A 17,292-nucleotide genomic window follows, 5' to 3' on the forward strand; every position below is an offset into this window, starting at 1 on the left:
TTTACAACATAGGTCGTTTCTGCTCCTAACAATTTTTTAAGACACTTATCCAACTAATGTAGACTATTCTAGCGATTATGTTTGCAAGTATTCCTTATAAAATACTGTTCTTTTTTAACTTAATTTTTACGCATATATCGGTAATGGTCTTTTTGTTACATTATGTATCAATGTCATTTATTAAATGTAACATACACCATGCATTATTTTCAAATTATTAATTTCACTTTTTACGAAGGGTTATCTATGTTTATCGTTTATGTGCTTTTACACTGTCTCAATTTGCACTATGACTGCAGTTAACTATTTGGGACATATAATGTTGTTTTTATATTGCATCAATTCTGCTACTTACTTCTCCACTTAATGTCCGATACTTCTACATATTGGAAAGAATTGTTTATGCAAAGAAAATAACATCTACTTTCAAAAAAATCATTCGAATAAAGTTAATTAGTAAATACTAATATTTATCTTGCTTGAGTATACATGTATATTCTCTAATACTAAAATCTTACAAGCTTAAGAATAAACCAGTCATATATTCAGACTAAAAAAATAAATAATATTTCATACATATTTTTCGCTTGTTAAAAAAGCATTTTAAACTAGTCAAGATATTTTACTAAAAGCAATTAAGTATTACAATCTTCAAATTTCTTTGCCCAATAAAAAACTATCACATTCATGTAACATATATGGAAGTAAGGGTGTACAAACCGAACCAGAAAATCGCACCAAATCGAAAAGTCAAACTAAACCGATTAAAAAATCCGATGAGGTTTGGTTTGATTTGGTTTGGTATTGAATAAAAAAATCCAAACCAAACCGACATATAAATATATAATTTTTATATATACTTTTAAGATTTTATATAGATTTTTCTTTAAAAAATGTCTAGAAATTTTTGGGATTCTCTTATGGGATGTAATATTTAATAGAATATGAAGTGCTCCATTTTTATTAACTTTAAATAATGTGTTATATGATCACTTTCTTATCAAATGTTATTGAAATGCGTCAATCTCTTTGTTTTTTTCATATTCATATGTCAAGATTTATTAGATTCTTATATTTTTTTGAATTTGAAGTGGTTTTTCGATAATTAAAAATTAAAAATTAAATAGAACATACATCAAAATTAGGCATCGTATTATTTTTTATGTTTAATTATTAAATTCGGTTAACTTTGAAAGTGTACATCAACGAAAATTTATTGTCAGACAATTAAAAAAATAACTATCATGTGTTACTAAGAAAATTCTTCCATAAGGATATTTTAATAGATAATATGTTTGTCAATTTTTTTAATTTTTATTAAACATATATTTACTCATAAAAAATTTAACACAGTAAGATTGACATATTATTCATGTAACAAAAAAATCTAAAAAATCCGACAAAACCGAACCAATTCAAACCGATATAGTTAATTTGGTTTGGTTTTAATAAAAACCAAATCAACCCGGTCCATGTACACCCTAACCCCATATGGAAGCATAAAGATAGAAGAAAAGGGGGTTATATATTAGTTCAATTTTTGTTTCTTTTTTCTTTTTCCAAAATTTTGGTCAAACGGATGTCTTTAATGAGTTGGTGCGATACAGATTGAGAACGATTAAGCAAAACATAACGCAAAGAAGGCGTTGAACTGGCCGAACACCACAATTAAGTAAAAATAGCATGATGTAGCCGTTTTCGGACTGATAATTAAAAAATAGTCAACGTTTGTAAATTTATTGAAAAATAGTCACTATTTTGCTGTAACACGGAAAGTTCCAGCCTAATATATTGGAGATTGGTGCACCTGTGTATAAACTTCCAGCATATTATGATGGAACTCCAGCACACGGAAAGTTCCAGCATAATATACTGGAGATTGGAGCACATGTGTATGAACTTTCAACATATTATACTGGACCAGTATATTATACTGGAACTCCTTTATATTTTGATGGAGTTGCAATATATTTATACTGGAGCTCCATCATAATATAATGGAGTATATTTTGATGGAGTTGCAATATATTTATACTTGAGCTCCATCATAATATAATGGAGTTCCAACATAATGTACTGGAACTCCAACATATTTTGCTGGAAGTTCACATGTAAAAAATTCGAACTCAAGTATATTATGCTGGAATATTTTTCGAATTTTGAACAGTGTTTTTGTTCAGATTTATTTTTACATGAAAAGTGGCTAAATTTCGATTACTTTTGAAACTGTGACTATTTTTCAATTAATACTTGTAAATCTGACTATTTTTGAATTTCACTCCACAATTAATTAGCATGCACATGGGCCTGCTTTTTAAAGTTGCATATCGTTACACGTGGGGATCTTATTTTATGTTTGAGATTAAGACAATTTTTTTTAAAAAATAATTGTGATATTCGGCAGTTACACCTTGACTAATTTCACGAGATACTTGTCACCTTCCATCAGTAACAAGTATTAAGTAACTCTATCCATCAAAACTCGGATAGATAAGAAGAAATCAACTATATTTTTGATTTCGGTGGTATTTAAGACAACGTTGTTAGAATCGAAGTCCAAGTGAAATATCTTTCTTATATTCTATGCTTTGTGTATAACTTTTTATTTACTAGTAGTATTTAACTTAAGCGCTAGGCATAATTTGCCAAAAAAGGAAATTTCACCTTCAATATTTTAATTGAAATGTATCGCGAGCAAAAGTTTAAAAGTCCGAAATGTCTAATTAGAAAACTAGATGTATGAAGTGACAAAAAAATACCGACTCACAACCATAAGACGAATACATGACTCTCTTTTTTTTTTTTTTCTCCTTTTAAAAAGAGAATTTAACTATAACAGGATTGGTTATAAGTGGTGATCAAATTTATGATTGAAGTTAACTTTTATAGTAAGTATAGATTGACAACGTACAAATGATGATATATAGCATGTTACATCTCGTAGAAGTACACTTATAGTGTAAATTATTTTACAGTGAACAAAATATATATATATATATATATATATATATATATATATATATATATATATATATATATATATATATATATGCTAGCTTTGTCGATTGAAAACAGATATCTACCTTGTGTCTTATATATTATTCTTATCAAATTCAATTTGTGAGACCGCACTGGGCAGTTGTTGTAATATTTATATATACTGCTTTCTCGAGCAGAAGATGATCAATGCACAAGAACCCTATTGGATCTTTTCCCCCTTGACCTGATCAGCTTTGACCAGAAACCTTCTTTCTTCTTTTGGCCATTCAATCCACCTGATCTTGCAACAAAAGCTATTGATCTGCTCTTCTTCAAACCGCCTCCGGCGCCGGCGCCGGCACCGATGATGCTGACGAAAGAGAAGGAACCCACAACGTCGGAGGTGATCCGGCGGTGGCCGCCACTGCGGGGAGAATCAAAAGTGGAAGAAGAAGTAGAGGATAATGCCAAAGAAAGTGGCATTATTGTTGTTGTTGAAGTAGAAAGCTTATTGAGTCTTTCTCTTAGACAAGAAGAACAAACTCCTGGTTGCTGCTTATGATTTGGATGCTTCTTGCATATCATTTCTGGCTCAGTAAAACCCATTTTTTGATTGGTATAGAAGTATATAGGACTGAATTTTGGAAAAATAGTCTTGGACTAGATAGCTATCTTGTCACGTAATATGACTAATTAAAGACAAATGCATGTGAGTGGGATATGAAGATAAGAATATATATATACACACACGGGTGGATGTTTGGGTTGGGTCGATGATAATATTAACGTACGTGTTTGAAGTATGAGTCATTGGCCAGTGTGAAATTGGAATTTGGGTCAGCTGCTTTAATTTTAGAGGGTTAGGAGAAGACGAAGATGTATAGGGAGAGGGGACCGTGTGGCTCACGACCGACTTTTGCTTCTGTTTTTATGATCACTCAAACAGTTACGTTTTGCACACATAACTTGTGCGACATTTTCTTTGGACATAACACTACTTCTATTCGACAAATTTTATTTTATGTTCTAATTGAGAAGCATCACAACAAAGAATAGAAGTTAAACATAAAGAAATTAGGATCCAAAGTCATACGAGCTGCACACGACTAAATAATCCGAGCAAGAGAGTATAAGCCGCGAGAGACAAATTTACTTTAGTGACACCGTTTCACTAAATATACATATAAAGAATATGCAAAAAATAACATAGAATGACACTACTTGGTAAATTTAGATTGCTCGGTCCGCTGGCTAAGACATTACAATTCTTGAGTTTGGGACTGGGGTTCGGGCCCAAACCAACACATTTGTGTTCTTTTAAGTTTTAGAGTCCCTAAACATCTTTAAAAATGATTGATAGGATCTAAATTGATTTTTCCGCCATTTTAAATTTATTATTTATTCTTTTAAATATGACACCGCCTATAAAAAATACTGAGTACACCATTGTAAGCCGCTTTATTAACATCCTGCCTAGTCCAATGGAACTACAAGTTATGAAATTGATTCTTCAAAGACAATCAATCCCAAATAATCTTACCACATCGAGACAAACTTACTGTTACGCGGCGCCTTCCTGAAGTTCCTTGGAAGGGCGACGTAAGGCTAGGCAACCGATGTCAGTACGGTTGCTGTCCGCCAACTGAGGTCTCCTCCGTACGCTAGACTAGATTGTCAGTGCCGTACGGGAAAATCAATGTCATGAGCAATTGAAAGAGAGCAGAAAAGAGAATTGAGAATGAAAGAAAGCTTGATTGCATTGAATGAAAGCTATTACAGAAAACAAGACGGTGTCGGGGGAGAGACACCAGTACAGAGAATTGTTTGCTTGCTTGAAAGTTTTGATTGCTTGGTCCCCCTTAATAATGCTTAAAAAAATAAACCAAAGTTACATGACTAGACCTATGAAAGCTGGAAAATCACACTTAAAGAAAATGCAGCAAAACTACTCTATATTTACAATGAAAAGGACTTAGTCTTCTACAAAGCAGCAGCAAGTCCGTTGGCAGCAACTTTGTCTTTAGCATCAGGGTCTGCGCGCGCGGCATTGTCTGCGCGCGCGGCGCTGTTGGCTTTTGCCTGTGGCTGGGCGCTGGCGATGGCTATCGGTGGGGCGACAGAGGCACATGCGCGCTTGTCACTTGGAGCTGCCGAGACCACGGGGCCGACCGTGGCGACGGGCGTTGGGAGGCTGGCCAGGACGCCACGGGGCGCGTCCAAGGGATCATGGGGCATGGCTGGAAAGCCGCCCATGACATTCTCCCCCACCTGAGTTGGCGACGTCCTCGGCGCCTTCCTTGCAAGGTAATCATCAATCAGGCTCTTGTAGGCTTTGAGGTTTGTTCCCCTCTCCCAAGTATTCTCCTCTGCATCACATCCCTGCCATTTCACCAAGAACTCCTGGTGATCTTTTCTTGAGGCGTGAATCACTCGATCATCAAGAATAGCTTCAGCACGCCTTTTTCCGGTTGAATTGGGGCCTCGAATACTTGGTATTGTGAGTTGGCTTCGTGAAGGATCCTCCACATCTTCCCGAAAAGGTTTCAGGAGACTGACATGGAAAACAGGATGGATTTTCCACCAAGCTGGGGTATCCACCCGGTATGCAACTTTCCCAATGCGCCTTTCAATGGACAAGGGTCCAATATATTTTTGCAATAGGCGAGGGTCATGGACCCCTGCAAACAAGTACCGCTTTGGGATTTTGACCATCACTTTGTCTCCCACCTGGTATTCCACAAAGCGGCGATTCTGATCAGCATGCCTCTTCATCCGCTTTTGGGCTTTGACAAGATAGCTCCGCACTATCTCCAAATTTTGCTTCCATTCTTTTGAGAAGCTGGCAGCCCGAGGAGATTTTGACATGTTTGGTGCGTTCACTGTGTGTGGGAGTAGCGGTTGCTGTCCGGTAACAATTTCAAAAGCGCTTTTGTTGGTACTTGAGCTCTTTTGTGAATTGAAACACAGTTGAGCAGCATCCAGAAGCTTCACCCAATTCTTCTGCGATCCGGTCACAAAGTGCCGGAGATATTCCTCTAGCATGCCATTGAATCGCTCCGTCTGGCCATCAGATTGCGGATGAAAACTTGAGCTATGACTCAATTTTGACCCGAGGCACTTAAAGAGTTGGGTCCAAAAATTGCTAGTGAAGCGTGAGTCGCGATCACTAACAATGTCTTTAGGTAAGCCCCAATACTTGACGACATGAGAGAAGAATAGTCGAGCTGTATCTTCTGCTGATATATATTGTGGGGCTGCTATAAAGGTAGCATACTTGGAAAACCGATCCACCACAACCAAGATAGTTGTGAGATCTCCGACCTTGGGCAATCCGGTGATGAAGTCCAGGGAAACGCTTTCCCAAGGTCTTTTTGGTACAACTAGTGGTTCCAAGAGCCCTGCCTGCGTCAAGCGGTCTGACTTATCTTTCTGGCATACTAGACAAGTCTTCACATACTGAGCGACGTCATCGACCATTTGAGGCCAATAATATGCACGGCGAAGCAATGCCATGGTGCGTTCCTCGCCGGGATGACCGGCCCACAAAGTATCGTGGCATTCTGCAAGAAGAGTCCGTCGCAGATCTCCTCCTTTAGGAACATAAAGTCGGTTCCCTTTCACCTTCAGGAACCCATCTTCGGTGTAGAACTGGCGAGTCTTGCCCTGTCCTACCAAATCAACCAAATACTGTGCAGCAGGATCCTTGATGAGTAGATCCTGTATCTGGTCTTTTATGGTGGTGGTTACTTCGCTTCCCTTTAGGGCGGCGAGTACACACATCGATGCTAGATCAGCTCTCCGACTGAGTGCATCAGCAACATGATTGGTCTTTCCACTTCGGTACTCCAGGTTGAAGTGAAATTCCGCTAGGAGTTCCTGCCACCTAGCCTGTCGTCCATTCAGCTTTGGCTGGGTCATGAAATGGCTAACGGCTGTATTGTCTGTCTTGACCACGAATGGGGCTCCCAGTAGATAATGCCTCCAAAGGCGTAAGCAATGAACGACAGCCAATAATTCTTTCTCATGGGCGGCATAGCGTCGCTCTGCATCCTTCAGTTTTCGGCTCTCGTACGCTACGGGATGCCCTTCTTGTAGCAATACTCCACCAAGTGCATAGTCGGAGGCATCCGTTTGCACTTCGAATGGCTTGGCCAAGTCAGGGAGGGCCAAGACTGGGCTACTGGACATAGCCATCTTCAATGCGTCGAAGGCCTTTGCCCGCTTGGGGCCCCAATCCCACGGGGTGGCCTTCTTGAGAAGTTCTGTCAGCGGCACTGCAATGAGGGAGTAACTTTTCACAAACCGCCGATAGAAGTTGCATAGGCCAAGGAACGACCTCAAGGCATGTATATCCTTAGGAGGCGGCCATTCTGTAATGGCCTGAATCTTCTGCTGGTCCATCTTGATCCTCCCTTCCTCGATGACATGTCCGAGGAAGTCAATTTGTTTCTGAGCAAAGGAGCACTTGGATAGCTTCGCATATAGTTCGTGCTCCCGCAATCGGGCTAGGACCTTCCGCAAATGCTCCAGGTGTTCTTCTAGTGTCTGGCTATATACCACAATGTCATCCAAATAAACCACAACGAATTCATCAATGTATTCTCGGAAGACTTGGTTCATCAAGGTGCAAAATGTGGCTGGCGCGTTAGTCAAGCCAAAGGGCATAACCAGGAAGTCGTACGACCCATATCTTGTCACACAGGTCGTCTTGTGCTCATCACCATCGGCAATCCGAACTTGCCAATAACCTGTCTTCAGGTCTATTTTGGTGAATACCGTCGCACCACCCAGTCTATCAAACAAGTCTGCCATTAGCGGAATAGGGTACTTGTTTTTCACGGTGATTTTGTTTAGAGCCCGGTAATCCACGCAGAGTCGCAAACTACCATCATGTTTCTTTTGGAATAGCACAGGGGACCCGTATGGGGACTTAGAGGGCACAATGATCCCTGTGTCTAGCATTTCCGTCAATTGTCTCCGAAGCTCAGCGAGTTCGGGTTGTGACATTCTGTATGGCGCCCGGGCAGGTGGCTTCGCACCCGGCACCAACTCAATCTCATGGTCCACAGTTCGCCTAGGCGGAAGACGCTTTGGCATGTCTTGTGGCATGATGTCTTCAAATTCCAGAAGTAACTCCTTCACGGGTGCAGGAATGGGACCCGAGGAGCGTTCTATATCTTCCATGCAGAGGGTAGCCAGGAACGTGGGTTCATGTCTTTTTACCCCCTTCTTCAACTGCAAGGCCGAGATGTTCTCGGCTGCCATCTTCATGGGAATGCACGGAATAATGCAGGGCTTGGCCCCATTTGCCCCCATCATCAGCAGCATGTCTGCATACGGTGCGGGCATGGTATTGGTCTGTCTCAGGAATTCCAACCCCACGATTAACTCAAAGTCATCTATGATCACTACGCGCAGGTTGAACTTTCCTTCATAAGGGCCAAGCTTCACTGGTACTTCTTTGGCTATTCCACCCACTGGTTGAGGTGGTGAGTTGATAGCCTTCACACGACCTTTGCCCTTTCCTACGACTAGTCCAAGACGCTCCACCTGAGTCGAGGCTAAGTAGTTGTGGGTGGCACCTGTGTCTATCATTGCCCGAATGGGCTTGCCATTTACCTTCATGTCAACGAACATTAGGGTCCTCTCTTGATGAGGAGGAGTCCTCAAATTCGCCTTCTTATTTCCTTTCCTGGCAATTGGACAGGGGTCCTTCTTCTTGCGGATACCGGCACTGGTGCCCGCTAAGGGCTCAGAAATGGAGCCAACAATTGCATTGAATGCACCTACTGGCTCGGTCTGGTCCGCATCATCGGCGTCGTCATCCGTCCCATCCTCAAAAGCTTGATGGGCATTCATCTGTGCATGTGGACATTCATTATTCCAATGTGGTCCGCCGCAATGGCGACATCCTGAGGGGGGCTTCCTCCCCCGATCATTGTTGTTAGATGCAGCACTAGTACTGCCGGAAGAGGGAGTCTTGGATTTGGGTGCACTCCGGTCTCCTCCACTTCTGCTAGGGCCACTAGTGTTTGGTTGGCCCCCTTTGTATCCTCCTCGGACAGGCTGTTGAGGCCTATCCTTCCGGGCTTCCACTTGGTAATCCCCAAGGCACTCTGCTGCTTGGATTGCCTTAGGCAACGTGTCTACCCTTTGTCTCTGCAACTCCATCCGGGCATAAGGTTTTAACCCTTCCAGGAAGGTGAAGAGTTTGTCTTTGTCCCCCATGTCACGGATGTTCAGCATGAGCGCGGAGAATTCCCGCACGTAATCTCGCACTGATTTGGTCTGGCGGAGCTCCCGCAACTTTCTCCTGGCATTGTACTCAACATTTTCGGGGAAGAACTGTAGGCGTATGGCTGCCTTCAGTTCCGCCCATGTGTCGAGGGCATCTTCACCTGCCTTGATGGCTTCGTACTTCACCCGCCACCAGAGTTTGGCATCACCCTGAAGATACATGGCAGCAGTTGCTACCTTCTTAGCTTCTTCCAGGCTTCCCACGGCATCGAAGTATTGCTCGATGTCGAAAATGAAATTTTCCACTTCTTTGGCATTTCGAGCTCCACTGTATGGCTTTGGCTCAGGAATTTTCAGCTTTTGTGCCATGGGGGCGAGGTTCACACCACCCCCAAATTGGTTTCCGCCTCCTCGAAGTAGGCCTTGTAAAGCAGCATTGACAACATTGAGCTGGCCTGTCAAGTTGTCAATGGTTTGTTGCATGGCAGTCACCCTGTCTGCCTCTTGTTCCCTGTTGGCTAAATCCTCGGCACGCTCCTGCTGGAGGACCTCAAATTTACCAAAAATTTCAGCTGCCTCTGTGGCTGCTGTTTGCCGGTCTCCTTCAGAGTCGCGGCTGATGTTTTCTATGTCAACTTCGGCCTGGATGAGTCTGCGGTCCAGGTCGTCCAACCTTTGCACTAGGCTGGTTTTTAGATCGGGCACCATTTCCACGATGGGCCGTAATGCGTCAACCGTTCCCTCAAGGGTCGCGATGCGATCCCCATAATTCACCATGGTCAGAAATGGTGGTAATTGCGATGTGATCCCTCGTCCGATGTCGAGCCTAGGCTCTGATACCAACTGTTACGCGGCGCCTTCCTGAAGTTCCTTGGAAGGGCGACGTAAGGCTAGGCAACCGATGTCAGTACGGTTGCTGTCCGCCAACTGAGGTCCCCTCCGTACGCTAGACTAGATTGTCAGTGCCGTACGGGAAAACCAATGTCATGAGCAATTGAAAGAGAGCAGAAAAGAGAATTGAGAATGAAAGAAAGCTTGATTGCATTGAATGAAAGCTATTACAGAAAACAAGACGGTGTCGGGGGGGAGAGACACCAGTACAGAGAATTATTTGCTTGCTTGAAAGTTTTGATTGCTTGGTCCCCCTTAATAATGCTTAAAAAAAATAAACCAAAGTTACATGACTAGACCTATGAAAGCTGGAAAATCACACTTAAAGAAAATGCAGCAAAACTACTCTATATTTACAATGAAAAGGACTTAGTCTTCTACAAAGCAGCAGCAAGTCCGTTGGCAGCAACTTTGTCTTTAGCATCAGGGTCTGCGCGCGCGGCATTGTCTGCGCGCGCGGCGCTGTTGGCTTTTGCCTGTGGCTGGGCGCTGGCGATGGCTATCGGTGGGGCGACAGAGGCACATGCGCGCTTGTCACTTGGAGCTGCCGAGACCACGGGGCCGACCGTGGCGACGGGCGTTGGGAGGCTGGCCAGGACGCCACGGGGCGCGTCCAAGGGATCATGGGGCATGGCTGGAAAGCCGCCCATGACATTACACATGCATGGCTTAATCTTTGAGACAAGCATATGACTACTGGCAGGATCAACCAGGTAGCATTCCTCATTGACGTCGGCACCGCATGAGCATGGCCGACCCAAAGGCCACGGCCAAGTCCAAGACGAGCACGACCGTCATTCGTAAGGAGCATTCTTTGGGCAGATAGGAGCCAATGAAGACCCCATGCCCATTGCGTTTACCGAATCCGAGAGTCCGAGCATACTAGTCATGGACCTAGACATCGCACGACGAAGCGAGGATGGCGTGGGACACAACTGCAGCTTTTGGTTCACCCCGCACGTCGAATCACTTCTCCATTTCAAACAATTCGCTCATGGTTGCTAATTAATCGAGTAAATGCTATCGTAGTATTCTCCCGAATTATTACTCGCCTATTCAAAATAGATTAACGCCTATATTCATATGAAATCAATCTATTAAGAACGCATTAAGATTATGATATTCAAATTGAGCATGGTGACTAGGTATATTCCTATTCTAACCACAAATCCGTCCCCCACTCAGAGTTAAGATCACGCCCTCTTCAATTCTTCGCTAATCTAGACGTAGCTTTCCTAAGTATAGCATAGATAGTAAATAGAACCTAACTGTTGGCTAAATAATTAAGCAATTAATCACAAAATTAAAGAAATAATCATATATTAACGCATTATATATAATTAAGGTCAAGTCAACTCCAAACAACAATATTAATGGCTAAATCACAACCCCAGAACTTATGGGTTTTAGCCACTTATGATAAGGTTAAACAATTTCACAAGTGTTTGAATAGTTAAAAATACTAAGAAAGATGAAGAAAAACTGAGAATCCTTGCTTCTGAGTGTTCTGTGCTTTTGTTTTCCTCTCAAAGTGGCGTCTCTCCCTCCAAAATAGGTTTAGACTTCTTTTTATACAAGTTGGGGTGTGTAGGGTCGAAATAGCCTTATCTCGTGCGAAGTGGGATATTTTTCCGTCACCCAACGTCCAGGGTAGAGTGGGGTGCTAGCCCTGGTGCTGGAAAATTTGTTGATTATGAAAGTTGCGCCCCAGGCAGTGCGAGTAAAATATGAGGCGACATGCATATAAATATACATACTTTAAGCCGAATATCAACACCCCACACTTAGACTCTTGTTCGCTCTCGAGCAATGGAACTATAAACTACACCCCAACAACGTATATCTTAACTAGGAAGGAGCAATTCAATTTTTCAACCATACACTCTACCTTTGTCTATGGTCGATACCGACAATCAAGCATGAACATACGAAATTCACATTCTTCCCATTTTAAACATGACCAAGTATAAATATTTCAATTTAACCAATTCAAACAACCTATCCATAACCATCCTACCTCAAGAGCCAATTCGTTACCACTAAGCACTCTCAACTCGGGCGCTCACCCAACAAGAGAAGTTAACAACATTACCAATTCATCATGAGATCATGTGCCCTTACCAACAAACAAAAGAGTGAATATAAAAATGGTCCACACATTCAAATATAACTTTGAACATAAATTAAGGACATCACACACTTGATCGAAATTCGCTCACTCTCACAAAGAAATTCATGTGCATCGCGTGGTCGTATCATAAGCTTGCCCGTAGTGTACATATCTACTAATCTAAACTAGCCAAATATAGGATCAATTAGGACTTTATGAGTTGTAATGTAGGCTAAGGGATATGTAGGATACATTTAGGAATAGTGATTACCCCTTCTAAGCTGTTTAATACACTACACTCAAGAATCAAGTACATATTCTTATTAATCAATTTACTCGCCATAAACCATACACAACATAGCCCTTTCTTTAATTAAGCACTTCTATATTCCCACTAGCACGAATTAGTAAGATTAGGAGGTGTGTTTTTTTTCTTCTTGACTATCAACATTATTTATGTATTTTTTCTTGCAATTTTCTTTCTCCTTTTTTTCTTCTACACACACTCCATACATTAAGGTTCATCGGCTAGTGATATTATTTTTACAATTTTAGTGCACCTTATGGGCCCTTCCATGGTTCAACTTGAAAGCTACTTCCCAATCTCTCACCATACTTCTTTTAGCGCCTAAGTGCCTTCGGAGGTAAAGGTTCAACAAGCTCAAGTTAAGAACAAAATCGGGATATGACTTGTAATGTTGGTGCCAAAGAAAAGGCCTATAGGCTCAAAGGGGTTAGCAACGAAAATATTTATTTGTAGGGGACAAGCACATCTATGATCAAGCAAAGAAATGCCTACGTCATCTCCTAGACTAGCAAAACTTAATGATTTCGCATTGATTAACACACAAGAAAAGTTCTAGATTACATTGGATAGCACAAAATAACACAAATCCTCACACACACATTGCACATGACTCAATCAAGACGGTTCTGTTTAATTCTCAAGTCAAGAAAGCACATATAGTTGGAAAATTTTTAAGCAATAATGCACTAGGTGACATACAAGTCAAACAACTGAGAATATGCGTCACAGAATAGGCTATTTATCTTATTAAGGCATCATAATTCAACTCAAATATAACAGGAAGACAAAGCGCATTCTGTAGCCTAATGTGCCCGTACCAAACATGTCAACAAGTATCTTAGAGCAACTCAGTTATCTTTCCATCCAACTCCTAAAAAGATAAAAATAAAATAACCGGTTCAAGATACACCCTTGGAAAAGAACAGGCGCCCAATAAAAAACCAAGGGATACTACCTAACAATCCTAAAAAAAGAAAAGAAAATATTTTTGGTATTTTTAATCGGACCTTAATCCCAAAAGAAAGCTGTCCATAAGATTCATCGTCGGGAAAAGTCCGAGCTTTTTTTGATTATTTTTTAATAAATCCCCGATCACCCCCTCCTAAGCGCTTAGTACATTCATTATACACATCCCACACCATTCCTACCTATGTTTTCTATGATTACAAAGAAACAAGAAAAACTCTAGTTTACTCTAACTAAAAAGACGAAAAAAACTAAGCTACAAAAGCAATAAACATTGGGTTGCCTCCCAACAAGCGCTTGATTTAATATCGTGGAACAACATAAGGCCTCTCTTACTCATCATCGAGTATTATTTTAGTCTTCTGGCAATCAATGACACCTCCCCGATAGTGCTTGACTCTTTGCCCATTCACCAAAAATTATTTTTCATCATTTAAAGCACGGAGATTGCACCATATGGAGTGACTCTCACCACCTCAAATGGACCTGACCACCTTTATTTTAACTTCCCAGAAAATAGCTTAAGCCTAGAGTTGAACAATAGTACCTTTTGGCCTGGTTCAAAGTGGTACGGCTTGATACGCCTGTCATGCCATCTTTTGGTTTTCTCCTTGTAAAGCTTAGCATTTTTATAGGAGTGCATCCTAAATTATGCATGAGTTGAATTAAGAATAGAGAACACCTCTTGACAATCAAATTCAACCATTACCTTATCAATATTTAAGCCATTAAGCAATGAAAGCACTTTACCAAGGGAGAACGCTTCAGGATTACGAGCTTTCATATAACTAGAAAGATGGCCTTTAATAAAGCATCCTCCATTATTTCTCCCAAATGCACACGCAGTCATATGTAATCGTACAAGTAATAAAGTTGAGTGTCGAACCTACAGAGATTTGTGTTAACTACCTACTAATTTCACCAAGATTGTTATTCAGTCGAGTCAATCAGAGTTTAAGAGAGTGATTATACTAAGCAATAATTTAACAAGTAACTAATTAATCAAATAGAATGTTGTTGTTGTGTATTCAGTAGAGATGAACATTCCAGGGTTGTGATCGATTTACTAATCCTATTATATTCTAATCAACTCTCCCTTTCAAACAATTCGCTCATGGTTGCTAATTAATCGAGTAATTGCTCTTGTAGTATTTTCCGAATTTCTACTCGCCTATTCAAAATAGATTAATGCCTATATTCCTATGGAATCCATCTGTTAAAAACACATTAATATTACGATATTCAAATTGAGCATGGTTACTAGATATATTCCTATCCTAACCACAAATCCGTACCCCATACAGAGTTAAAATCATGCCCTCTTCAATTCTTCGCTAATCTCAACGTAGCTTTCCCAAGCATAACATAAATAGTAAATAAAACCTAACTTTTGGCCAAACATTTAAGCAATTAATCACAGAATTGAAGAAACAATCATATATTAACGAATTATAATCAAGGTCAAGTCAACTTCAAACAACAATATTCATGGCTAAATCACAACTCCAGTACTTATGGTTTTATCCACTCGTGATAAGGTTAAATAATTTCACAAGTATTTGAATAGTTGAAAATAATAAGAAAGATGAAGAAAAACTGAGAATCCTTGATTCTGAGTGTTCCATGCTTGTGTTTCCCTCTCACAGTGGCATCTGTCCCTCCAAAATAGGCTTAGACTTCTTTTTATACGAGTTGGGGTGTGTAGGGCAGAAATAACATTGTTTCGGGCGAAGTGGGATAGTTTCCCGTCACCCAGCACCCAGGGTAGCACGGGGCACTAACCTCGGCGCTGGAAAATTTATTGGTCTGGGCGCTACACAACCCCATTTTCTTATTTTGTTCTCTTTTCGCTTCACTTCGTGCACTTTCATCCTACATTTGCTCCGAGTGACTCCTACACATAAAAAATACCACGAATTAAAATAAATTATTACATTACATATCCAAATTCCACAAAATACGAGTAAAGTGTGAGGCGACATTCATATAAATATACACACTTTAAGCCGAATATCAACACCCCACACTTAGACTCTTGTTCGCCCTCGAGCAATGGAACTATAATATACACCCTAACAACGTACATCTTAACTAGAAAGGAGCAATTCAATTTTTCAACCATACACTCTACCTTTGAATATGGTCGATACCGACAATGAAGCATGAACATACGAAATTCACATTCTTCCCATTTTAAACATGACCAAGTATAAACATTTCAATTTAACCAATTCAAACAACCTATCCATAACTACCCTACATCAAGAGCCAGCTAGTTACCACTAAGCATTCTCAACTCGCGCACTCACCCAACAAGAGAAGTTAACAACATTACCAATCCGTCATGAGATTATGTGCCCTTACCAACAAATAAAAGAGTGAATATAAAAATGGCCCTCATATTCAAATATTACTTTGAGCATAAATTAAGGACATCACACACTTGATCAAAATTCGCTCACTCTCACAAAGAAATTAATGTGCATCGCGTAGTCGTACCATAATCTTGCCCGTAGTGTACATCTCTTCTAATCTAAGCTAGCAAAATCTAGGATCAATTAGGACTTTATGGGTTGTAATGTAGGCTAAGGGACATGTATAATACATTTAGGAATAGTGACTAACACTCCTAAGAACTTTAATACACTACACTTAAGAATCGAGCACATATTCTTCTCAATAAATTCACTTGCCACAAACCATACACAACATAGCTCTTTCTTCAATGAAGCACTTCTATATTACCACTAGCATAGCTTAGTAAGATTAGGAAGTGTGTTTTGTTTACTTCTTGACTATCAACATTGTTTATATTTTTTTCTTGCAATTTTGTTTTCTCTTTTTTTTTTCTACATACACTCCATACATTAAGGTTTATTGGATAGTGGTATTTTTCATAACTTTAGTGCACCTTATAGGCCCTTTGTTGCGTATTAAAGTTTTGATGATTAACAAAGTGTGACTAACTACTCAAAGAACCAGGTCATCAATGTAGCTGCTTAACTGTTGTGAAGAACCAGCTCCTCAGGTTAAAGGATCAGCTCCTCATGATTGATACTTGTACGTATGTACTAAACAGTAACCTTATCTCAAAGTCCCAAAGCTTGTGGTATCCTTGGAACAATAGGAGTCCTATCAAAGAGGAAGCTGATTATGAATAAGACTCCTAGAAAGTATCAAGTGTGTTTTAAATAGGATTGATTTTGGACTTCTGAACTATCCTTTTACACATCAACTAAAGTGTCATAAATTATTTTTTCTAGCATTGTGTACTTGCTTTGTATTCTTGTGAGTCAGTCTAGTGAATGTGTTTTAGGAAATTGAGTTATAATTAAACGTCATAAATAGTTGATAAGTTAGAGTGAGTATTTTATTTTACAAGTTAGAGTAACTTGTGAATCAAATAAGAGTAGTAGGATTACTGGAGAGTTTTGACTTACAGTCTTGTAATTGATATATTTTGGATCATTGTTCTAGTGGAGTTGGAGTTGAAAATCCTACATGGTAGATCGTGATTTTTGCACCTTTTGAGCCGGGTGATTTTTCACGTAAAATCGCTATGTTTATTTTATTGCTTATTTACTTTACGATTAAGGAACACAGTAAAGAACCTAGTTCTTTAGTAATCCATACGGGCACTCAAACTAACAATTGGTATCAGAGCGAGTTCTCTCATTTACACGGCTAACACCTAGAGAGATCTTGGAAGAAAGATGAGTGCTCCACCTGAAATTAATAAAGGACAATCAACTACCAGACAACCCTGTTCAATGAAAAATATTACAGTTAGTGGAAAGCAAGA

General features: G+C 40.2%; 1 protein-coding gene across 1 annotated transcript; it reads right to left on the bottom strand.

The window, feature by feature from the left end:
* Positions 1 to 3,057: 3,057 nt before the first annotated feature.
* LOC104086750 (uncharacterized) lies at positions 3,058 to 3,699 on the bottom strand. The gene has a single exon (XM_033653548.2). The coding sequence runs from the start codon at positions 3,583 to 3,585 to the stop codon at positions 3,184 to 3,186; it is 402 nt and encodes a 133-aa protein (XP_033509439.1). The 5' UTR covers positions 3,586 to 3,699; the 3' UTR covers positions 3,058 to 3,183.
* Between the last annotated feature and the right edge of the window lie 13,593 nt (positions 3,700 to 17,292).

Source organism: Nicotiana tomentosiformis, chromosome 5 (genome assembly GCF_000390325.3).
Source record: "Nicotiana tomentosiformis chromosome 5, ASM39032v3, whole genome shotgun sequence".
Classification (NCBI taxonomy): Eukaryota; Viridiplantae; Streptophyta; class Magnoliopsida; order Solanales; family Solanaceae; genus Nicotiana; species Nicotiana tomentosiformis.

What these genes read in the sequence shown, in the direction of transcription:
- LOC104086750 (XM_033653548.2), bottom strand. Translation starts at nt 3,585, where the DNA reads ATGGGTTTTACTGAGCCAGAAATGATATGCAAGAAGCATCCAAATCAT.